The following is a 26185-nucleotide window of genomic DNA, read 5'->3' on the forward strand; positions in this document are numbered from 1 at the left end:
GATGGTTAAACCATTTCAGGTTTTTGTTTATTCATTTCTTTTCAATTACATTTACAATGACACCACACACATAAGTCACAAACCAAAGCATTTGAGAACAGAAGTGCAAACAAGTCTTTTGAAGTTTGTGAGTTGTTGAATTTAAAAGTCCAAACACACAAACACACTTACAAGTCCATGTAAGAGTGAAAGCAGTTAACCACCATGTGCAGTTAAAGCATCATTTATGGCCAGTCTGTACAACATGAAAGCCTTCATTAAAGGAACAATGCTCCATTTATTCTGTATTTTCATCATTGTTCTTCAGGGAAACAACCCTGGCTGGGTTTTTCTACAGGTTGTGAAACAAAGTAAACTGTTTCTTATAGAAATGAATGAAACGTTACTTTTTAAAACTATATCTTTGTCAGAAGATGTTTTGCTTGAATGAACATAAAATCAGTGTATTTGATCACTGCTGTTTCCATTTTAGCAGCCATTTTGTCTCCAGTGATTTGCTGGAAGTCAACAAAAAAAAGGAGAGAAAGCATTTCCATCTTTCTCTTCATGTCTTTGCTCTAGATATTCATTATTTACTCATATTACATCTCACAGAACAGCTTTTTAAATCCGCTTGGCAAACAGGTAAGACTTTAGCTTGCAGACACTGGCCTTCTTATGCAGCCTTTCTGGAAACTCCCCAGCCTGAAGTGGGAATGTGTATCGACTTTCCAGAGCTACAGCAGTGCTTCCAGTAACAACATTAGAACTTTAATACAGAATAGAAGCCAATATATAACTGAAAGAAATCTACATAGTTATGTTAGGTATAGATGTGACAGCATTAGCAACACCTACAAAGCAGGTTTTAGTGATTGCACATTTATCTCACAGTTATATTAATTCAGTGACAGGTTACTGGGACAGATATTGACCAACAAAAATCTGATTTTTGCTAATATTTTCTCTGTCTCTCATCAAATTCAGATAACAAGCCATTTTAAAATGTTTACTGAGTATGAGTCCAGGTGTGGTAGTTCAGTGACACATTCCCTTAAGCCGTTCAGTGAACCAATCAGACAAGGGTATGAAAGGAGTGACCTGTCAAAGGTAAACCCTGGAAATTAAACCACAACATGCTCACTATTTTATCAAAGCATGCGTCTTGAACCCAACCAAGTGTTGGGACGGTGATCCATAGCTCAGTGTGCAACGCTACTCCAGCTCAGCCACACTAAACAGAAAGGCACCGTTGATATTTTTCTGCTCTGAAATCTACTGGGAACCTTTGCTACATACGAGCATATGGCACTTAACCTGCAGCTCATGAACATCTTTATACAGCTGTGTCTTCTTTTATAAAACTCTTTATTTGCTACGTCACTAAAATAAGTTTCTTTTTCCTTCTTTTTTTTCAAAAGTCTTTATACAGCAGTTAGCTTGTTGAAAGTTACATTTTAAGTGAATGTGTCTCTGTAGAAGGTATTTCTGTTAATGTTACACAGCAATGGGATTGTAAGGTTTAACCAGCAGGACAGGGCTTGGTGATGCTGGGTTAGTCCTGCTGCTGTCCACGTCCCAAAGGGCTGTGCTACTGTCTGCAGTACGGAAGGGCGCGTCTCCTCCATGAGGCTCGTCTGTTTCACTGAATAGCATGCTGTCACTGGACTCCACGAAATGCAGTACATGGCATACAGCACTTTTGGTGCTGCAGTTCTGATTCATTAGTTTCTCTGGTAATTCTAAAAAGCTGTAGCTGGCAGCGTCTGTCCCACAGTCCCCCGTGACTCCATAGGTAACATTCTTTGCAACGAGGGCTGGGCTGGGAGGTAAGCTGTGTGCTACCAGGCCGTGATTATAGTGGGAGAAGCTTCTCTTCTGATCGGCCAGTCTTGCGGACAGCTGCTGCTGGCTCTTCTTTGACAGCAGCAGCGGGCACTCCTCCTCAACAGAGGGACTTAGAGCCACTGAGGGGACAGAAAGGGCCAGGCTGGACAGTGGAGCAGACATCTCTGATGGAGGAGAGACAGGAGTGCTCAGAGCTGTCTTTGAGTCCGGAGACAGCTGGGACAGGCTTCTCATGGGAGAGGCAAATCTGCACAAACACAGTCAGAACAGAGATATTAGAAACAACTTAGTTCAAAAACTCATACTGCAGGACTGACCTGAAAAATGAAAATAACATACAAATATTTAAGATTCAACCCATGAAGTCTTTATTACAAACTCAAAGTAAGATAAAGTAAATGAGCAAGTTCAAGATGAGATTTTTTTATTTCACCAGATGCAACAATGAAAATTAGCTGGAAAATCACATCAGTCATAAAGGCCCACATGCCTTAAACCGAAAGTTCACTAGGGGCGCTGTTTCCAGCTAACTTCACAGAGAGACCTCTTTATTCCTGATATCATTAGGATAATTTTTTCCATTATTATATTTTTAACTAATTTCTGTCAAATATCTCAGACATTGGCTGGTAAAGTCTTCTAATGTCTACCATAGCAGTGCAGCATTTCCTAAGGTAATATTTCCTGTTATGATTTCACAAGCTCTCCAACAGAAACTATTGTGCCACACATCTGCAGAAACTCACTTCATCAGTCAGCCCTCTGTTTGACTTCAAACACTTAAGATGAGTTTGAGTAATCAGCAACAACACTGTCAGCAGACAGACTCTTCTTATATCCACATACAGAACTATTACTTTAAAGTTTTTACATTTTTCTTCTGTGTTTAAATTTAAAAAAAAAAGATCAAATACCAAATCATTTAAGTCATAAGTGGAAAATTATGGCTTCATAGCACATACATCACCAATAAAGGAACACAGTGCAAGTCAAAACAGCCAGATACAATAAAGAAGGCGTCCTACTGCTATTCTGGAAACTAGAGGTGCACCGATTTATCAGCCAGCAGATTTCCATTATTTTGGGAGTTCTGTGTGTTCTCTGATCATCCGATACTTAACATGTGAAGTCAATCTTATCCACATGTACCTCAGCAAAGGTTTACAAGTCAGTCACTGTCCTCTGCTGCTCTCCAGTGAGAGATATTTGACTGATAGACTGGTCCACCAGGTCATGTCTACATGTTTGCTTTTAACAATAGTCACCCCAATGTTACCCACTCAGCGACTTTCTTGCTGTATTTAGCAACATTTCAGACAAAAACAAAGATATTGGCCAAAATTGGAATCAGCAGCTCAGGCTTTTTAAAAGGTTGGTAATCGGCAATCGGCCAGAAAACTGCAATCAGTGCACCCTAACTGGAAACAGATCATTCCAGTGAGAAGTGATTAAACACTGGTATGGTGATACATAATGACTATTTCTGTCAGCCATCCATACAATTTGAAGCAAATCCAAACAACATGACAAAGTTAATGAAACCAAATAAGTTTGGTTTTAATGTTTCAGGACATAATTTTGTTCTGTCTTATTTTTTTTTTCTTTTAAGCATTTCTAAGGTTTGATATCAATTGGTATATTATTTGTCATAAGTGTTCTCCATTTTTTTTTACTTCACTGTTTAAAAAATATAATACAATTAAATTTAGCTTAGCTAAAGAGTTTCTACAATCTACAACCAGAAACCAAAGACAAAGAGAAAATGTACTGACTGTGCAGCTCCATCTTATTAGCAACAGCACAGGATTTTTCACCATATTTTTAACTGTTATGAAGGAAAGACTGATTTTTAGATTGTATCACAGGTCCATTGTTATGGGCTGAGATAATATCTTAGGTCAGATGTATATTTTTATACATTTTTATTATGCTGACATTGGATCTTTCACTGAGTGCAGAGTTCACATTGACCAAGTGACCTAGATTAGGCCTAATGACAGCTGTCCACTCTAGAAACAGGACATAAAAACGGTTTACTTTCACACACAATGGACCTGAACATCAGATTTATCTTTGTCCTTTAATAATGCGTCTGAACCAGTTGTAGTGTGTGTGTGTTTATAATCAGTGTCCTAGCGTGACAATCACCTCTATGAAAATTTCAAGAAGTTTACCCCAAGTGTTGTCCTTAGACAGAAGGAAACTGGCGAGCAACCCAGACACCCAAGCAATCATCATGGACAGAGAGAACATGACTGAAGGTATTTGGCATTAACATGTCAAATAAATTTTAATGTCTTTGACATGTCAAAGACTTTATTACCTGGATTAGATTGGAGAAACGTTTGACGGTCAGATGAGACAAAGATTGAACTATTTATTCACAATGAGAAAAGCAATGTCCAAGTGGAGGGGACAGCATCATGCTGTGGGTCTTATTTGCTACCAGAGACACGGATGCATTACAAAATGAAGACAGAGGACTACTGCCAATTTCTTCCATATTAAGTCTCAACTCATCAAGCTCGATGGTTAGAACCTGGGGACAGTTCAGGTTTCCAGGCGTTCAGTGAGCGCAGACATTCATTTATTTATTTTGAATTAGCAAAATCGCTCAAAAAGACTTCAACCTGTAGTTGAAATTGTTTTATGGAAGCACACGTTCATTGGAGGAGATCAGGTTTATTTTAGTTCATGTTTAATTTTNACACAGCTCAATTGTGCTTTTTGTCTTTATGTTAAGCACACAGTGTGTAATCCTGCATTGAATCCTCTCCTGGTACATCGCACTGGGAGGGGCCAGAAATTTGCACAGGACACTCTATGATGTGTTCTTTTGGATTGATGGATATATTGTCTCTGCTAGACATGATTGAAAACGTTTTTGTGGGTATATTGCTTTTTGTTGTTCTGATACTATTGTAGGTAAGTTCAAAAACATGCTATGGTAACACAAAACAGTTGGGTTTGAAAAGGTTCACTGTCGGTATTTCATGGAGGTAAACCATTCTTTCACTTACGCCAACATTTTCAATCTAATTAGTAACACAAAAATTCCCATAAACAAATTCAAACCAAAGAGAGCGTCTAATGAAATGTCTGTTTTTACCTTTGGCTGGAGATGTTGGTGAGTGTGGTGGGCTGATTAGCAGTCGGATATTTGCTTGTGGGAAAAGTTGTTTCTGTCTCCTCAGTTACAAGCTGCCTCATGGAACCATTACATGGCTGGAAGTAGGCAGAACCAGGATGAGAATTTATTCTACAGATATAAGTTCTCATACTATTAATTTAAAACCGACAGCTTACATTGAAAATCTTCAAATCCTGCAGAGGCACAGCAGCACAGGGACGTCCTGCAGCAGAGCTTTCCATACAGGTGCCAGCAGCGGGATTTGAATTGTTCTTTCTCTTCTTCTTCTGGCTCTGCCTCAGGCGTTCACGTAGTTTCTTCCTTTGCTTGCTGGTTGACGAGAAACAAAGGAGAGTCATAATACTTCCAGAAGGTGTTACAAATATTCACAGGGAGTCAAAAGCGACACCTGCTCATAAGTTTTCCTTATCATGTCTATTTTGTTACAGAATCAACTCAGCAGTGTTTCAATCTCTGAACAGTTGCATAACAAATATTTTCCGTATTTGACTGGTGTATTTTCTTTAAATCAACGGAAAATTCTGGAACATTTTGACAGATTACAGCTTACACCCCTGACTGTACTTTGTGAAGACACATGGGACGCTTTCAACTTTAAGCACATTATTTCTGAATGTCACCTCTGACATGGACACTGAACTAAATGCATCTTGCTGATCAAGAGTTTACAGTGTGAAGACGGACAGGGAAGGTAGAATCTGACGTGCAAATGCTTCTTCTTTACAAGCATTTGCACAACTGACTGTAAACACAGAAGTAATCATTATTACAAAATATTACATACATTAAAAACATCTAAATTGTAACACTTATAAAGTCAAATGTTTTAGTTAGGACTTTTATACGACTTGCACTTCCTTCGCCACCAATTAGAAAATATCAGTGGTTAAATAAAGGCTTATATCTGTACTGACATTTACTTTTTACATAGAGAACTGCAGTTGCAGTGAATGTTGCAGTGAATGATGCAGTGAACGATGCAGTGAACGATGCAGTGAACGATGCAGTGAACGATGCAGTGAATGCTGCAGTGAATGATGCAGTGAATGCTGCAGTGAATGTTGCAGTGAATGATGCAGTGAATGATGCAGTGAATGCTGCAGTGAATGTTGCAGTGAATGTTGCAGTGAATGCTGCAGTGAATGTTGCAGTGAATGATGCAGTGAAAGCTGCAGTGAATGTTGCAGTGAATGATGCAGTGAATGATGCAGTGAATGATGCAGTGAATGATGCAGTGAATGCTGCAGTGAATGNGTGTATACCATTAAAAGCTACATTATGTCTTATTTTTCTCAGGCTGCATTTTTTGGCCTCAGCCGACCATTGTTATAAAATAAAAAATTAAAGAAAAATAAATACATCCTATTGCCCAACTTTAAAAGACGTCCTATATTGGTGTAAGAACCAGCAGTTGACGGGTAGTTTAATAGGAAACATCAAATTCTGCATCAAATAATGGAAGTTGTTTCATCTGTAAATTCAATGTTAAGAGCTCAAAGTGAAGACATTCACACCATAATGAGTGCATGTCAACCTCTGAGGTTTGACCAATCACAGGGCATATTTCTCCTGTCCATCTTTTCCATTAAAATGAAATATGGACACGTTTCACTTCAGGACAATTTACATGTTAAATAATTGCATTAATTATGCTCAAATTTAATTGATTGAAAAACTAATTCCATACTTACTAACTGATGGGGAGATAATAAAAGAAGCAGTCCACACATGTTCATGAAATAGCTTCTCTACTGGAAACTATACAATGAGCAGGGATTTCCAAATTCCATCATTAAAGTAAGAGATGAAAATGATTAAATTAAACATATCTAAATGTACCTTTGATAAATGTTTTACATGGCGATATGAACCTCATTTCCCATTATTTGCAGATTAAGTGCTTCCTTTTGATTTAAAACTGATAGTTGTAGACGATTTTCCCCTAAAGTGTTCTTCATAGTTCTGTTTATTTGTCAAATTTAAGATTCATTTATCAGTTACCTGGAAGTTTAAGGCAACTCCTGTTGGAGTTTGGTGTCTTGGCACTTTGTTGAATTAGAACTTAAGTCAGTGGTGCCACTTGTGGCATTCAGACGGCCCCGGACGCCCTGTGTGGCACGTTGGCTATTCTCCGCCAATGACATCACAGAGTAAGACTCAGTATCAGACAGAACATTGTTGCTCCAGTCCTCACTCCAGCTGCAGAGACAGGGAGGGAGTTATTTACATGGGGACCATATACTGCTACGTTTTCTGCCCACTGTCTGTTTAACTCATATCACATAGAAGGTGTTTAGACAGAGTCTGATCTATTAAATCACCTAAAATATGTATGTTTCTTTCTATTTTGGTATTTATTCTCAATGCACAGGAGAAGCCACAAGGGGAATCGGAAAACAGGAACAGACTGTCAGATCAGAAAACAGCCCAAAATGAGACTGGTGAATGCATGGAGCTCATCAAGACTGCACCTCTGCAAAAACCACACTTGGATTTAGTTTTCATGCCAGGACACAAATCTCTGTGTAATCAGTAAAAGTACACCTGAGTCCATGTTCTCAGTGTCAGGTCAAAGGTCGGAGTGTTCCCAACCCGGATTTGTTCAGGACTTGAGAAAAGACTTCTCCTCTTTACACTCAGGAACCAGAATACATGTACAGTTATGTAAGGAAGTGTTATCATTTTAAATCACAATCTCTATGCTGTTTTATTACCATTATCATTATTATTAAGTTGCTAGGGGGCGCTGTTGAGCTGTTTGTGTTGCAACCCTTAAAATACCTGCATGAATAATGGATATGTGAAATATGGAGTGTTGAAGCCTCGAACTTCATTTTGGTAAAGAAAATTATAACATATGAATTACAACAGGTCTTTTACAGTAGTTTAGCTGGTTTGGCAGCTAAATTAAAACAGTGGTGGGGAATAATGTGTACACTATGTGAGCTTCGTCACCATCTGAAGAGCCCGGAGGCAGACAGAACAAAGAGGAGCCCTCATGTTGGCACCTCTGGCTTCATTGCTCTGCAGGAGGACTGAGGGTTCCTCCACTCTGTGCTGAATCTCAGCTTTTTCCAGGACTTCACTGTTTTGTGCAGTGTAATGTTTGTCTAGAATCTGGCAGATAACTAGGATCTATTGAAATGTATGTATGATTGAACTGAAATGATTTCTTTGTAAAGTGCCGTGAGACGACATTTGTTGTGAATTGGCGCTACACAAATAAACTGAGTTGAATTGAATCGAAGAACCTGATTAAGCTGGCTCAACAGCAGCTATACTGCAACCATGACTTTGCAACATTTTTTTGATTGAATGTTTGAACCCTGGGTTTTTGCCAAGATTCTTGTGTTCTGTCTTCTTGACTCTGCTGGTCATGTTGCCTTGATGCAGACAGAACAAAGAGGAGCCCTCATGTTGGCACCTCCTTTTCCAGGGAAGACACAGCTCAATTGTGCTTTTTGTCTTTATGTTAAGCACACAGTGTGTAATCCTGCATTGAATCCTCTCCTGGTACATCGCACTGGGAGGGGCCAGAAATTTGCACAGGACACTCTATGATGTGTTCTTTTGGATTGATGGATATATTGTCTCTGCTAGACATGATTGAAAACGTTTTTGTGGGTATATTGCTTTTTGTTGTTCTGATACTATTGTAGGTAAGTTCAAAAACATGCTATGGTAACACAAAACAGTTGGGTTTGAAAAGGTTCACTGTCGGTATTTCATGGAGGTAAACCATTCTTTCACTTACGCCAACATTTTCAATCTAATTAGTAACACAAAAATTCCCATAAACAAATTCAAACCAAAGAGAGTGTCTAATGAAATGTCTGTTTTTACCTTTGGCTGGAGATGTTGGTGAGTGTGGTGGGCTGATTAGCAGTCGGATATTTGCTTGTGGGAAAAGTCGTTTCTGTCTCCTCAGTTACAAGCTGCCTCATGGAACCATTACATGGCTGGAAGTAGGCAGAACCAGGATGAGAATTTATTCTACAGATATAAGTTCTCGTACTTTTAATTTAAAACCGACAGCTTACATTGAAAATCTTCAAATCCTGCAGAGGCACAGCAGCACAGGGACGTCCTGCAGCAGAGCTTTCCATACAGGTGCCAGCAGCGGGATTTGAATTGTTCTTTCTCTTCTTCTTCTGGCTCTGCCTCAGGCGTTCACGTAGTTTCTTCCTTTGCTTGCTGGTTGACGAGAAACAAAGGAGAGTCATAATACTTCCAGAAGGTGTTACAAATATTCACAGGGAGTCAAAAGTGACACCTGCTCATAAGTTTTCCTTATCATGTCTATTTTGTTACAGAATCAACTCAGCAGTGTTTCAATCTCTGCAGTTGCATAACAAATATTTTCCGTATTTGACTGGTGTATTTTCTTTAAATCAACGGAAAATTCTGGAACATTTTGACAGATTACAGCTTACACCCCTGACTGTACTTTGTGAAGACACATGGGACGCTTTCAACTTTAAGCACATTATTTCTGAATGTCACCTCTGACATGGACACTGAACTAAATGCATCTTGCTGATCAAGAGTTTACAGTGTGAAGACGGACAGGGAAGGTAGAATCTGACGTGCAAATGCTTCTTCTTTACAAGCATTTGCACAACTGACTGTAAACACAGAAGTAATCATTATTACAAAATATTACATACATTAAAAACCTCTAAACTGTAACACATATAAAGTCAAATGTTTTAGTTAGGACTTTTATACGACTTGCACTTCCTTCGCCACCAATTAGAAAATATCAGTGGTTAAATAAAGGCTTATATCTGTACTGACATTTACTTTTTACATAGAGAACTGCAGTTGCAGTGAATGTTGCAGTGAATGATGCAGTGAACGATGCAGTGAACGATGCAGTGAACGATGCAGTGAACGATGCAGTGAATGCTGCAGTGAATGATGCAGTGAATGCTGCAGTGAATGTTGCAGTGAATGATGCAGTGAATGATGCAGTGAATGCTGCAGTGAATGTTGCAGTGAATGTTGCAGTGAATGCTGCAGTGAATGTTGCAGTGAATGATGCAGTGAATGCTGCAGTGAATGTTGCAGTGAATGATGCAGTGAATGATGCAGTGAATGATGCAGTGAATGATGCAGTGAATGCTGCAGTGAATGTTGCAGTGAATGATGCAGTGAATGATGCAGTGAAAGCTGCAGTGAATGTTGCAGTGAATGATGCAGTGAATGATGCAGTGAATGCTGCAGTGAATGTTGCAGTGAATGATGCAGTGAATGATGCAGTGAAAGCTGCAGCAAGAAGGGGCACTCACACCATCACACACACTCAAAATACAGATCAGAAAGGCTCTACTTCATGTTGCATTAGCTTCACCCCAAAGTATAACTACCATTTAGGGTACAAATGAGTGTTTTCAGCATTCAATTGACCATGCACAAAGATACACAAAAACCATTACTTTCAGAATACATCCAAACTCATCTGAATTTTACGAATGATTCAATTTTATTTATTCTTGTATTCTTTTGATCAGCAAAAGACAGGATCAAAATAACACCTCAACCTTCCCAAACAGATCTCTTCGCTTCAGGTCATCTCCTGAGAATCAACTAAAACACCATCAGAAAGCATCAAAGCTTCAAGTTTAAGATCAGCACCAGTGAAACTCCCAGCATGTAATATTCAGGTTTAATTTAATTGATCAATCTGCAGTCTGGGATGAGAAACTGAGATTTGCCCCATTGGAGAGATTTGGGGATTTGGGTGTGAAAATTAAAAACATTTATGCTAAAAGAGAAAAAAGTGGTAGAAATTACTTTGTTTTGCAGTAGGCAACCACGCACATGATTCCAACAACTAGGAGTGCTATGCAGATCCCTGTTATTGTTAAAATGCGCTTTTGATACAGTTCCTCGGCTTCTGAAAGAGAACAGAAAATTCTTTATGATATCAAAGTAACACTCAATCACAAACATCACTAAAAGCAAACCGAAAGAGAGCATTGTGCATGCAACACTGCATTATGCACAACACTGAGAAAAAGTTAGATGATCAAATCTCACCATTGATAAAGACACCAAACTATCCATTTGTATTGGTTTGCTCTGCTTTTTGCTCATCTTTATACAGTATTAGAAGAGCAGAGCAGACAGATAAAATAAATATGAACGGATGCGCTAAATGGAAGCAGGTGTGTTAGAAAACACAAACACTGAAATGAAACTGGAGGGACAAACAATTCCTCCAATCTCCACAGAAGATGCAGCATTAGAAGATGTAGAATATGTAGAGCTGACATTATGGCAACACACACTTATACACATTAATATGAGAAGGAAACGTGCAGATGATAAATTTATCATTCAATTTCAACTTGGGCTCAAAAGAAATGCAAGAACATTGCAACCATCATAAACAATGCTTTAATAACATTGTAGTTTTTGGCATATGCTGTTTTTTGAGGAAGATTTTTTAATAAGATTAATTTCAATTTATTGTTGGATACTAGAAAAGTTTCTAATGTAATTTGTTGATTTTCATATATTATTCTGAATTTGAATAAATATTTTAAGGCATGAGTTATCAAGGAGGTATCAGGGAAAATATCAAGCTTCAAAGCAATTCTCTGTTCTTTAACTGCAATAATTGCATTGTGGGGGCAGAGGTTAACCAACCTAAAGAATAATCATTTTAAATCATTACAATTTCAACACTGGCCAAAATAATACTAACTATATGTTCTTTCATAATGGAGCAACCCAAAGCAGAGCTAAGATTCCTCTGTTCTCTATAATTGCATCCTAACTAAAGCCTGGAATCTGACCTACTATAGGGTCATGTTGGCATGAGCAAAGTGAACCTCTGTGATGGAGCAAAATAAACACATGGAGAAAACTAATCAAATCCCATCTGATGAAAAGCAATTTTTTGCTTTAAGAACAACAGCATTATTATATGGTGAGGAAAAGTTGTAATCAACAAAAGGTTTCAGATTAGGCTAAGAAGATACTCATACACCTCAAACCTTCTGACCTCACAGCAGTTTGAAGGAATTCTGATTTATGAACATCCTACAGGCTTCATCTGTGCAGCTAGTTTACTGTACTGATGGTGTTTAGGATGAGGACTACCTACCTGTGCAGTACTTTACCAAAAACCCTGTAGTGTCTAACTTAACAAAGGAGACTGAAATTAACCAATGTAAATCTCCACTATGTTGCACTATAAAATATTATATGGGGTTTGAGTTCAGATGATAAAATCTGTTTGTTTTTTTCAAATGTTGGCATCTGACGCTGTCTTGACTGGCCTCATTAGTCTCTTAATCACCTGTCTACTGCAAGTAAGACACTGGCCACTCTGAAGTACTTTACAAAACCCTACTTAACCAAACCAATTTATCAACCAAGGGTTGGGAAAGGCATCAGTGAATGAAAATATTGTGTGCAAATGTTAAGGTTAGTGATGGGTGGCAATGGTCAGAAATCCAGTGGGAGTGCATGTAGATGACAGGTCATGCACAGGCTGCATGTACTTCGCGCATGTGCCAATGTGCATGAAGCCTGATGTGGTTTCTGATGCTCATCTTTTCACTGTTTTGTTTCTCCAACTTTCAAAAAACAACAATGCAAATTCCATTCTATTTTATTGCAACTCTTCTAGATAACAGTAAAAGCATCCCTTCAAGTTAAAAGCTAAGAACCAATTCCAAATCATGGCAAGTTTTAGAGAAATTTGCTAGCATGCAAAAACATGTGACAACATTAATGATATGAAGGACAAATGTGAGTAATTGTTTGTGATGCATGCTTTAATATGGATGAAAGGATAGAAGAACAGGACACATACTGTAAAAGCTGGCCATCACATAGTTTTGGCAGCGATCACCAGTAAATTCACTTGGACACCTACGCATGGAAGACAAGAAACAAACAAGAACGAGAGGCTGTTAGTTACGAAAGATCTGTGTAAAACCCACAACAGTCATCACTGGTGTTAGGAGGACGGGTCCAACAAGACCAAAAAGTCTAGCTGTCACTTTTTTACATCTGAGAATCTGAGTTATGTGATTTTTCTCAGACGTTCCTGTGTGTTTTAGTTTGTCTGCAGTCATGCAGAGATTACATGACACACTGTTGGGGTTTGCATCACCAGCAAGTCAGTTTAACTTGTCTCTTTGCAACAGACTGAAATTTGCATGTACTTATGTGGCCACTGATTCCAGACTGTCACTAATATAATCCTATAGACTGGGAGTCACAGGGGAAGAATGTTAGTGTGAATGGAGACAACATTAAGTCATACACGTATCTCTGCCTCTTGGAAAACAACTCAGCCCTTCAACATGATGGGTTACAACACAGATGACATGTGATGAGATGTGAAGTACATGCAAAATTCAGTACAGTGCTCTGCAGAGGAGAGTGGGCAGAACTCTTAAGATGCTTCCCGGTTTGGCTGTGTCAGATTTTATTTTTTAAAAGATCATTGCATCACATGATTTTAGTTAGAGGTTACCAGGGAAATGTGGATTTCTCCATCATGTCTTGAAGAAAACATGACAGGGGTGAGACACCAGTAATGACATGTGGGACTGAAGACAGCTGTGTTCACATACGTTTTGGGTCTGAGACTTTCTTAAGCACAGCCTGTTCACATCGGTGCCCAGTGAATCCGGTCAAGCACCTGGGTGATGGATAGAAGGGAGAGGAGAAACACAACGGCTATGTGTTACACACAAACACACACTGATTGACAGCACAGTGAGCACCAATAAAAACACAGAGATCCAGGAGAAACGTCGTATGGCCAAACAAAAGTAGAATAATTTAAGAACTCAAGTTACAGAGCACTACTTTCACTGAGACCTGGCAGTTTTATTTTGGTGGCCATAATAGATCCTCTTCATATATATTACTTTACTATCATGCTCTTGAAATTCATCAGACAAGTTGTTTTTTTATACTCAAAAAATGACCTCACATTTCTGAGAACACAATAAACCCAAATAATTACTTTATTCAATTAAGTTTAAAATAAAATAGATTTTATACATATCCAATAAAGATTGTAAAGATTATTAAGGTAAGTTTTTCTGAAGACATATATAACCAAATACCAAACAAGCATCTGATGAGCATGATGTTGTGAAGGCTGAAGTCAGTAAATGAAGTAGCAGCCAGTTCTGGTTGATTAAAACAGGTAAATGAGTCGGTACTCAGTCAGGGTGAATAACAGAAAGCTCAGGATAACTTCAAAGCTTTCAGTCTGTAGAACAATCCTCTGCTCACAACAAACAATAACACTAAATGCTTAGATTATAGCTGGACCTTTTCAGCTGGTCACCATTCTTTGTCTGAAGTTCATTTTGGGATGGATGAAAATGAATTAGAAGCAAGTGAAACTGAGAAACCACTACCAGTGCAAAAAAAAGTGTCTCACACTGTAATATTTACCTGGACCAATACAGAATACATTACCTCAGGCATCATTTCAATAAGCTTTGCAATGTAAATCTTTATTTCCCACCGGTGTTGCATTGATTTGTGCCATGGTCTTGCAGAGATGATGGGAGAGTCCCAGTGCTGTGCATAGTTTGAACTCTGGACTCTGTGGTCGCCAATCCATGATGACTCATGATCACTGAAGCACTTTTAGACAGCTTGAGCCTGATGAATCCTGGCATTGCCGTCTTGGAATGTATCATGCCACCAGCAAAGAGGAAATTCACAGATGGACTAACCTGGTCTTCTGGACTCATCAGACCACCTGACCTTCCACTGCTCCAGAGTCCAGTCTGATGCTCCCCAGCAGATTAGACTCACTGATCTGTGGAAGCTGTTCAGTCCCGTTCCTTTTGAGGTCCCTTCACATTGTGGAGTGGAAATGCTCACTTTCACTTTTAAACACAAGTGAAAGTGTGTTTAAAAGTGACCCAAATCAAAACTATTAGCTGTAATGCTACAATCTGCCACTGCAAACAGAGCAGAACCAACAGCTGATCATCCAGTGTCCTTTAAATCTCACAAGTACTTAATTCAGTAGAACCTCTTGCAGATAAAATGGCTGAACAACAGCTTTGCTTCTTAAAGCATTCGATTCATGTAGACTGCCTGCAGGAGGAGAGTGACAGAGTTCAACTGCATCAGCTCAGGGGAATTTTGCTGAGAATAGGCCACGCCCCTTTGATTCAGCAATCCCAGCTGTATGTTCAAAAAGAACACACTTTTAAAGTAATCTCTAAGGGAGGCCTGTGGTTACGTGTTTATGCAGATCTATGATCTGAGAAAGGAATCGCAAATTCATCAAAGCAGGTAGTGTGTTTGGTCTCTAATAGACATCGTCTGTTTTTGCTTTTCTGTTTCGCCACACTTCAGATCATCAAACACATTTTAATAACAGACAAAAATAATGTGAATAAATGCAAAAATGCAGATTTCAAATGTTTATTTTCAAATGATGTATTAAGAAGTTATCCAAACCAACCTGGTCTTTTGTGAAAATGTAATTCCACTCTCATTAAATCATAACTGTGATTAAAGGCAAGATGGGATTTTTTTAGGGTAAATTTCTCCTCATCCATCATAAACAGTCCCTCCATCTTAAACACCTTCATAAGAGTGAAACATCAGGATGAACACAACACAGCACTTTAACTTTTTTGTTTGCTGATGTCCATGGATTATTTTATGAAATAATCATGGTCTCTAAACAGCCCCTGTATGTTTACCCATAATATTTAGCTGAAGCAGGAATTTCCTTTTCCTGAGTGTCTGAGTCAGATGAAAGAGTGACGGTATATCAGTGAGTAAAACACAGACCAATTTATATGCAACAAATTGTAACTTTTATCCTGACTGTTGTTATGCTACACAAACAAAGCACATCAGACACAAAGTATACTGGTGACACAATTCTTCAGAGAAAAGTATTGTCTGACAAAAACCTGAGTGGAAATTACTTCAACCATACTCATTCCACAGAGATTCCTGAGAACCAACGTGTGCCAGGCAGCCTGCACTTCTCATTGATTTGTCAATGACCACAGCAATAAGTCCTGCTGGCCTGGTGAGCTGAGCACCATCGATGTAGATTACTGCATTGGAGAGCGCCAACAAGTCGCCACAGCTAGTGGCACGTACCTGCAGGCGACATCATGTCCACAAAACCATACTGTTCCAATGCAAGAGTCTGGCACAGAAATGATCACAGCGCCTTTACTCCTTATCAGATTTCTATAAAATATGACTTAAATTAAAGAGAAGAAAATTGCATGTAAAAAAATTCAGTCAGTTGTGTCAAGATGCAAGAGAGGACTAAGCAAATTTCTTTTTTATATTAGACAGTTAATTTAATTTTACATACTGTTAATTGCTGCTGTAGGAGATATAGTTTGTTAAATACTTCATGATATTTTTTTACCCTATTTGACAAATGTTATTTTGCAATGATCGCCAAAGAAGGCAGTCCAGTTTTTGGCATTTATTCAACTTTCAGAAATTACAGCAGCTGCAGTGCACCACGGCAAAGGAAAAAATGCTGAAAAACAGGTGAAGAACTCAAAACCACTTGTATTCTTCCTTTCTCTCACTGTCGGTTTGACTCCACCTACACATGGTTGCCATGGCAACTAACACTTTTTGTTTTACTACTACTTTTTCCAGAACTGTGAAATAAGATACCCTTGGATGTTGTTATCTAATTGTCATAGTATTGACAATTAATTGTAAAACATTGCATACTTTTTCAGATCCTTTGTATTACAGTCATTTTCCTGATCACCGATAATATTGACTCAGTGCAAAACAGTGCTGCACGTGACACACAGTAGTCACGTGATGTCCAGTCCAGTAACAGGCCTATCAACGGTGATCCACCAGCAGAAACAGAAATCAGTACGCCTGCATCAAACACACTGCTACCAGAATTTTTGCCTTCTAATTTCCTGATTTTGTCAGCTGCCTCCGTAGATCATCACAGACCACTTTTAAACCCCCAGAAAGGAGCCTGTCTGTAAGATCTCCAACTTGCTGCTCTCAGACAGCAATCCTCAAGACTTCCTTCTCTTGATTGGATAAATCACTGTTATTTATTATTTAAGTAATTAGTTAACATTCAAGATGAAGACTTTACACTGTGTTGTGTACAGTCGTTTCAGTGTTACTTACCTATTGTCATCAATCTTTGGCAACATTAGGCTGTGTTCTAGTCTAACCGGTGCTTTCTTTCATTTATTTATTGATTGATTGATCAATCAATTGATTTATCCGACTCATGGTCCACATAGACATTCATTTCTTTCTTCCACTCCGTTTTTAGAGTGATTGACATACAGACGATATTATGAATTACAAGACCAAACAAAATTAAAAGGAACAGTTGTACACATGGTAATGAAAGCCCTTTAACCCAGAGTACATAATGATAACCAGAGGTTAGAAGTTCTCCTCCAGCAGTTCCAACACATTTGGTGACATAACCAGAAGTCTGTCTCATACCTGCACAGAAACTTTGTACTGCCAGGCATGATTTCAAGTGTGAAGCATTCGCCTCCATTAACGCAGTAGTTCTTCTGCCTGTCACTGCAGCGCATGATGTGGCTGGAAGTCTTGGTTGGAGAGGAGGTGCTGGTGGTAGCTGCAGGATGACAACCAGGGTTATTGCTTGAAGGATAATAAATAAAATCAATTACAATCAATTTTTTAACTGCAAGTAATAAATAAATACATAATGTACAAAAAGAATTAAAAACATGGACACATTTTTTTTACTGCCTGCCTTTATTGAAAGACTGTGTAGAAACTTTAGGATTTTACTTAAAGTATATCTTACTAAGCTTACTTTATATGCATGTTAAACTTTGCATTACCTTTTATATGCATATTAAACTTTACATTACCTTTTATATGCATGTTAAACTTTACATTACCTTTTATATGCATGTTAAACTTTACATTACCTTTTATATGCATATTAAACTTTACATTACCTCTAGGTAAATAATTTTTTCTGCATGTATGTTACTAAAGCGCTCTATTACACCACAGACTCAGCAGAATCCTCAGCTTGGCATAACTTAATTTTTCAAGAATGTTATCTTGGTCCTGAAAAAAAAAACATTTTTTTGACAGTCTGTCCTTCCAGTCCATCAGTGTTTCAACACAACAAAGATTGAACAGAGGGAAAAGTAGTTGCCTCACAATCTGAAAGTTGTGGGTTTGATTCCAGCTTCCACATGCTGCTGTGCACCTGGGCAAGGATATTAATCTAAAGTTTTGTGCCAATCTGTATATTGGAAAGTGACGTCGGTAACATGTTACTTAGTAACCCGCAATTCTAATCTCATCCCTTTTTTCATTAACAAGTAATCTAATGTGTTACTATTTCTAATCCAGTAATCAGATTAAAGTTACTCATAGCTGTGATGGGTATGGCAGGCTAGAGGCAGGGTGCACTGTGGGTAAGCACCTAAGTTCCCCACTGCTACTGAAAAATGACAAGCAAACCCCCAACACTGAATATTAAAAAAGTAATAATAATAATTAGCATTTCAGCACCAGCTGCTACTGTGCTTCAGTCACTACTGCACTGACTGCAGGGTCTGTCTGCCCACAAATCCTGAAAACAACAGTGAGCCAGAGAATAAATCACTGGAGACAAGTCTCCTTGAAACATGCAATATTTTATTTGCAATTTGTCCTCGGCGACGCTCCAAGCTCATGCTTTTAACCGGAGGCTGCCCATTCCCCATAGCAATCACAAATGGTTAAGATGTCTTTGACCTTGCTCCATACTTGACTGCAATCCTTTGCAGCTGTTGTTTTACTCATTGGCAAATTGATTTAGAGTAGAAGAGGGTTTTAGTTTTTAATGTGGATCAAACTCCTCTCACACATGCACAACTCTCTAGTTCCAATAATAGCAAAATACAGACAAAAATTGTTAAATACACAGACATGAAAAACAATCAAAGCTGTCTTAAAATTAATCATAAAACCAGATTATAAGGTTGTCTGAGTCCATTGGTCAGTCTTCAGATGACGTTACGTTTTGCTTAGACAGCCTTGCAGACAGTTTCTTTTCTAACATGGCGTCATCGGTTGCTTTGCTATGGGTTCCTGCTTTTGCCAACTTTTGTAGCTTAGAACCTCACATCCCTTTAGCTTAACCACTCTTGAGTCATCTCTGATTTCTTTATGTTGCTTTTCAGAAACCAGACCTTTGGTAAGCCCTTAAAGTGGTTAGCTTTAGATCTTCAGGCTTTCTGGACGTCTTTCAATTTTACAGAAATGTTTGCTTGTTTGTTAAGCCACATAACTTTGAGCCATAACTAAACACAAGAGTTGTTTTATAATTAGAGGAACAGAACTTTTGTGAATTAAGTAGTCATTAAGGTGGTAGGCCTCTAATTTTTAATTAACAATTTTAATACACAAAGCAAAATAGGACAGCTAAGATTATACAAGAATGTTAACAATTTTAGCAAAACCAATTCTTTTGTTGGCTTAGTGTTTAGTTAAATCCAAAAGGCTGGATCAGTATCTTTCACATGGGGCAGCTACTGCCATCATCAAGTGAATTGGAAGCACATTTGTAAGTGTTCACCATGGGAATCATGAATGGAAACAGGAATGATGCAAAGCCAGGAAGTCTCAAACAGGAAACATTTGATCATTCTTCATCAGTGCTGATAATGTCTAAAGTCTGATGGCAGAAATGTTGACATCACTGTCAATAATACTGCAACATCCAATTCCAATCTAAGCTGAAATGTATCTAAATACTATAGAAAAAGAAGCACTTAGATAAGGTTAAAATCTAATTTCTAAAAATATATCTTCTCTTTTAACATGAACATCAAGAAATACATTTCTTAGATTAATACACAGCCGTATCAACACAGACGAATGTGTGGTCCAATGAGACTCATTTGTTTGATTCATTTTGAAAATAATTTTTAAAGATAATTTTCATTAAGTTCATGTTTTGGTAATAAAAAAAAATTTGAGGGCTGATTACGCCTTGAAACAGTCTGACTGTTTCTAGATGAGGATCTCAGCATCATTATCCAGAATGCTGTAAAGTTGATCCCTTTCTCCCAGTGTATAACCTTGACAGGGAATCATTGAAATTTCAATCGGTCTTCCATGGTTAAATTAAGTGTCTAAATTAATATTATAAAATTGTAGGCTATGACAATCAAGCCCAATGTCATTTTTTTAATAGTCCCAGATCAAATTTCGAAAAAAAAAATATTTGTGGCATGTTCCCTTCCTGTCAAACCGATACGTTTTCACCTTAATTGAGTCATAAAGAAAATACCTCTGCCATCATCAGTGGAGATGATCTAACACACTCACAGGGCAATAAATCAGAAAGTGAGGTGATCACAACAGAAGCATCATGGTGGCGAGCCACAGGCAGACAGACAGTATTACTGTGCTGGTTTTTCTGGCGGCAGCATCAATTAGCTTCCAGAAGGCTCTGACCTTGAAATGGAGCACAGGCAGAAAACAGGAAGTGTCTCCATATCAGAGCCCAGGGTTTCAGTTAGTGTCGTGCATCATTTATTGATTTTTACTTATTCATAAGACTGGAACTATTCATCCACACATTTCAGGGAGTTGCACGTTGCTTACAGTTGTGCAGGACCTTTTCAGCTCCCACATCTTCAGTGCAGATAAAATAAGATTTGTGGTGCCTTTAGTTTTAGAGTGGAGCTACCAAGCACACACACACACACACACACACACATATATATATATACATTTCTGTATATAATTATAGATGAAATTATAGTTGGCATAATTCTTATTACAAGATAATTGTTCAAATTGATGATGTTTGTAGTTTCTAGGTATGCATGACAAATTTAATCTGCATGAGCAAATTTTAAAACGTTGGAAGCACTGCAGAGCATCTCTGCTTGATTTGGAGTCATTTGTGCAGGAAACACCTCATGTTGACAACGCAGTGCTGGAGCAAAAGGCAAATGGAACCAGCAAGATTTCACTTCTTATCTAGCATTAAACATACTGATTACAACATATCGTATTTAGAGAAAATGATCACTGTCACCATATTATTAGTTTACTATGCAATGTTTTGATAAGGTTATCAAAACATTGCATAGTCATACACATTACATTATTAGCAGGTTTACTTTCTATCACTGCTAAATATTGCTTTCTTTAAAAATGAAAGCTTATTGTTGCTGCAGTTTTTTCAAGAGCTCAGATATTTATGTCAGCATCAGAACAAAGAACAACTTGAATGTGGATCAGGAAATATATCAAATTAAGATTAGAGATAGTTTGAGATGAAATATGGAAAAGACAAATGTATAAGTCAAAACTATACTAAATGGATGTCCCCACTGAAGTGACTACAGTGTATGAAGAAGAAGACAGATCAATCAGGAATACTGTGGAGCAGCACACCATATCGTGGTCTTTATTCACTGCCAGCGTTTTTACTGTTCAATCTCTGGCTTTTGAAATGTTGATAGTTATGTCCCATTTTTGGAAAAAAAATCATTTTTGTCTCATTCATCTTTCTGATGAATATCTAGAAAAATACACAAGGGCTTTATAAAGACAGCTCAGCTAATGGAACCCAGCTAACACTAAGCTCTGATGAGCATAAAAAAACAAGAAACTTATTGGAATTTTAATCACATTTCCTTTCAAATAAGCTCTCCTACATTTCTCAAACTAATGTGAAATATTGTAGAAAATCAATAAAAAGTTAAAGTGCTTTCACAGACTGATTATTCTCATGGTTCTTCTGTGAGTTCTGTTCATAGCTGTAAATCAACTGGAAAGTGTGCTGAAGTTGATATTTTAATTGGAAAGTAAGAGGTTTTCACCAGAGACCAGCACAGCTGAGACACAACCCTTACTGAAAAACGCCCGTTTTTACATTCCTGATGGTTTGTGTTTTGGATGTTTGCTGAATTTATTAGAATTACAAACTGAAAACAGTGTCTTTATCTATTTTATTAATTCAAACATAAAAAAGAATGTTGGATAGATATTGTACAGTACCATGTACAATATGGTGCTAGGTCAGGGTTTCTTTATGTATTTTTCTGCTTTTAATATTTAACACATGATGCAGCCATCTTGGATTTTGAGGTCGAGGTCGAGAAACCTCTGACTTTCCAAGCCAAATTTGTGATAAGAGAAAGTCTTTAGCTAATTTTTTGACTTGGAGAAGAAAGGATGTGAAGAAATGTCTCTTCCCTTCATAAAGTCTGCTTCAGCTTCTCTTATGCTGATTGAGTTCAGAAATGAAACACACAATTCTTTCCTTTGAGTTCTGGAAATCCTGACCAGCTCTGTGGATACTTCCATCTCATTTCTCTGAACTCAAAAGCTTCCAAAGAAAGAAACTGAGCTAGTGTGATCCTAATATTGCATAGTATTTTGATAACATTTGCTTCCAGAAATTGACCTGAATCACTGGTGGAATAAAAGCTGGCAACAGAAATTGGAACAAGTTCATTTGTTGCTTCCAACACGCCTACCTGTATAGCAACAGTTGGCAAAGTAGGCAATTGCTACACTCTGCATGTCACAGCATGTTATCATTCAAAGGAAATTCTTTAAACAGCTGACAGAACACATCCACAGAACAGAGCTGTGTTTGAAAGAGTCCTCTTTGGTCTGGACCAGGAGCCACAGACCCCAGGTCCAGACCAAATTCAGCAATCCTCCAATCATCAACCTGCCATTTAAAAAGAAAATCAGGTGTTCCGAGAACAAATACAAGGATTAAAACTTTTTAAAAGAGTGCTGTGCTTAGACTGCTGTAAATTAAATTACTTTTTCACGTTATGCTGTCACCAAGCACCATGAATACATTCCTAAACCTTAGTTTTAAAAGCCTATTCTTAAACAGAAAACAAGAAGAGAAGGAGAGAACCTGTTGACGAGAATGTTGGGATACTTACATATAGTTTGAAAGAGTTTGTCTAAGTCCTGGGTTGTCTGTGGGTTGGAGTTTTGCTTTGGAACAGTAGAACGTTCAGCATTGTACTTCAGGGTCACAGAAGGATATGTCACTTGTGGAGATTGAGGCACAAATGGCCCGACTGTAGATTTCTCTTTCCCAAAAATGTCCGGGTGTCCAGATGTAATGGCAATGGTAGTGGTCAGGGAGACGGTAGAGGGAGCAGAATGAGGAATAGAGACTGTGATTCCAAGAGTGGGGTTAACCGATATAATGATGGGATCCTGGCCAATGGGTTTAGGATCTAAGTGGGTGGGTGGTTCATATTCAAAGATCTTATCCACAAAGACCCATTTGAGTCCAGCAGTGCAAAGAGCTAAACTAAGAAGGCAAGCCAGGATGGGCAGAATGCAGATTTTTTCAGAGTGGAGGCAACGGTTAATCTGTTCCATCTCTATGCACACACAGCAGGTCGCAGGCAAAGGCACAATTCCCAAAGCACCCTCACGCTCCCCATCACCTCGGCCTTCCTCTGTAATTCCCTTTACACCCTCATCCCCACTCTCACCAGCTGCCTCCGTCTCCTCTGGTTTCTCCTCTGGGACTGGCCCAGTATCAGGAGGCGGGCCAGTGGGGGAGGCCGTTTCAGGAGATGGAGCTGGTCCTGCAGAGTAGTCCTCCATTCCCTCAGTCATCCTTTTAAACTGCTGGAGGAAGAGTCTCTGAATGCTTCAACCATTAAAACAGGGCATCACACAAGTGTGGTCTGCCACGACAGTCTATGAGAAGGCTTCCCAACATGAGGCTGTAGAGTCAGAGGACGAAAAAGCAAAATGCCCTTCAGAGACTGAAAGCTTGACAGTGGTCCACGAGGTGGCAGGACGACCTGCATCCAAGGAAAGACAGCTTTTTACACATGCTTTAAACACAGTCAGGGAGTTGTACTGCAGTCAATTTATCTGCAGGCGAAATACATACACATATATTAATGCTGTATCTGGTTGAGTCGTGAGCGACGGTAGAAAAGTAGTTGTGACTCACCTGAACACTTTGGCAGGGGAAGGAGAAGGGGCGGTGTCGACGTGATGGGCCGGCTGCAGTAACTGGATCGTCAAGGACAGGCTGGCCGGGCACTGCAGTGGCAGGACGGACATGCTGCCTTGTCTAAAGTGCTCCAAGCAGCTGAAAGGCTGAATCATCAGGGAGCGGTAGGTGTCCTTCCTCTTAGTGCAGCCAAAGAAACAGATGAGTAAGGAGAAAAGGGAAAGAAAGCAAATCCTAGAGAGGGAGGGGGGCTGCAGTAGCACAGTGGGTCAGAGGAGGATGGATACTCCCCTTCTCCTTCTTTCCTCTCTCACTCCTCCTCTCGCTGTCGTTTCTCTCCAACTGGAGTGCACAGCAGCCTCTGGCCTCCTCCCTCTCTGCCTCACTTCCTCTGTCTTTGCAGGCTGCTCCCAATCCAAGCACAAAGCATCCAGCTAAGCAAGTTCCTACATGATCCAATTAGAGTGCATGTCAGCGAATCACAGACAGCCGAACTGCTGTAGCCACCCCTCCCAGCACCACTCCCCAATGACTCTACTGCAAGGCTGGGGAGCGAACAGCCAAGCACACATAGGAAACACATGGAGAAATGAATGGCATAAAAGTTTAGTTAATATATTATTGCATCTGAAATATATTGAAGTGAAAAAAAATATTCAAGATCTTAACATATTTAATGTACACAATCTTTAGAGAACAATTTTCCAGGTCTTATTTTTAAAGCATTTAATATTCAAACATCAGAACTTTCTGTGACTGGAAACTGTAATCACTGGTTGATCATTGCATACAGTTTTATCTCAGCAGTCTACTAGCTGCTAATGGGTCAGAAACTAAAACAAACAAATAACTTCATAGGAAATAAATTATTGATGCTCATCAACATACAACTTTAGAACATTTCCCACAGTTACCACGGGAAACAGTTGGTTAAATGTTTCAGGAAATGGTTCCTAATGTTACCCATGTGTTCACTGTTCTCAAAAAAATAAGCTGCAAGAGTGGTATAAAGCCACCAGATCCTCATTAAGCCAATTAATGCCCAAGCCCCACCCCCCACTAGCACTGCACACTTATAAATAGGATAAAAGAAAAATCCAAGGTGGAGTTTGGGAGGGGGAGAAGACTTCAACAAGATGAGGAGCATCTAAAAGGTCAGTTTATCACCATACTGAGCACTGACACTCCTGTGACCCTATCCCATCCTCAGACAGAGTTAATACCAGTAATGGTATCTGTGGGGGAGCACTTCCTGTCAGGCCTCTGAATTAGTGACCTGAATATTGATTAACTTCTCAGGATACATAATCTGACACAGGAAGTTCAGAATAATAAATATCTGTGGGGTTTAGGTCTATTACTATCACAGTGTTATTTAGTCTCTTTAGACCATAAGACAATAAGACCTAAGCTTGCAAATGTTTCATTAGATAAATTATCAACTACATATAGCATGATAAGAATTAGAAAGGATACTTTTAATAGGCAAGTATGAATGTGTTATTTTCATGGTCTTGGTTTGAATATTTGCATTTACAAAAGAAAACTCATAACTCATTCTCACAATAAAACAAAGAAAAAAAATTGTTGTAGCATAAGAATTTGATAAAGTCACAGTAAATTAAAAGGAGTGTCAGACTTCCATCAGGGACTCCTTGTCCCTGTTGGCACTTACTGGTCAAAACTGGAGTAACACTTTTGTTAAGCAATTTCTGCATTAAAGCTTTTCCAAGAACTTAATGCCAAAATTAAGACACTTAGTGAAGGAGATTTTAAAAAGCCTATTAAATTATTATCTGAATTGTTTACAGATTACAGAGGGGCTCATCTATTAACTGCCACAAAAAGCTCTAAAAACTTCAGGTAATGTCTTCCTTTCTACTGAACATAATTTTAGTTATGTTCAGCAGAACATAACTTAAATGATGTTTTTAGTTATGTTCTACTAAAAACATAATTTTTAGTATGTTTTTAGTAGAACATAAAACATATGTTTTATGTTCTACTAAAGTGATGATTTAAAGTAAATCATCACTTTAAATCAGTGATGATTTAAACATCATCACTGATTATGTTTAAATCATCACTGATTTAAACATCACTGATGTTTAAATCTCTGCCTGCTGGTCAATCAGCTTGTCTTAGATTCGGATTAATATAAAGGACACTTTTTACAGTGGCTGCTTCACATCTATAGAACAGTTTATCCCTCTAATCAAAAAAGAAAATAA

General features: G+C 38.5%; 1 protein-coding gene across 4 annotated transcripts; it reads right to left on the reverse strand.

The window, feature by feature from the left end:
* On the reverse strand, positions 1-25847 carry nrg1 (neuregulin 1). Of its 4 annotated transcripts, none has more exons than XM_016661792.1 (8): positions 23952-25847; positions 22912-23715; positions 17456-17594; positions 13576-13643; positions 10775-10877; positions 9019-9172; positions 8822-8937; positions 1-2074 (listed from the first exon to the last, which is right to left on the reverse strand). In XM_016661792.1, exons 2-8 carry the CDS (start codon positions 23603-23605, stop codon positions 1477-1479), a joined length of 1872 nt encoding a protein of 623 aa, XP_016517278.1. In that variant the 5' UTR covers positions 23606-23715; positions 23952-25847; the 3' UTR covers positions 1-1476. The 4 variants fall into 4 exon arrangements, with proteins under 4 accessions (XP_016517278.1, XP_016517279.1, XP_016517276.1 ...); XM_016661793.1 differs by lacking the exon at positions 13576-13643 and adding an exon at positions 12807-12865 and having other exon boundaries at positions 22912-23796; XM_016661790.1 differs by having other exon boundaries at positions 22912-23796.
* Positions 25848-26185: the final 338 nt, after the last annotated feature.

Source organism: Poecilia formosa, unplaced genomic scaffold, assembly GCF_000485575.1.
Source record: "Poecilia formosa unplaced genomic scaffold, Poecilia_formosa-5.1.2 Scaffold343, whole genome shotgun sequence".
In the NCBI taxonomy this organism is placed as follows: domain Eukaryota; kingdom Metazoa; phylum Chordata; class Actinopteri; order Cyprinodontiformes; family Poeciliidae; genus Poecilia; species Poecilia formosa.

Bases quoted from the DNA above. Each gene is read 5' to 3' on its own strand.
- nrg1 (XM_016661792.1), bottom strand. From the start codon at position 23,605: ATGACTGAGGGAATGGAGGACTACTCTGCAGGACCAGCTCCATCTCCT. The intron at 13,644-17,455 runs GTATGAGACAGA...TCCATCACCCAG, and splicing joins AGTACAAAGTTTCTGTGCAG to GTGCTTGACCGGATTCACTG. The intron at 10,878-13,575 runs GTATGTGAACAC...GTTCTCTTTCAG, and splicing joins GAAAGTCTCAGACCCAAAAC to AAGCCGAGGAACTGTATCAA.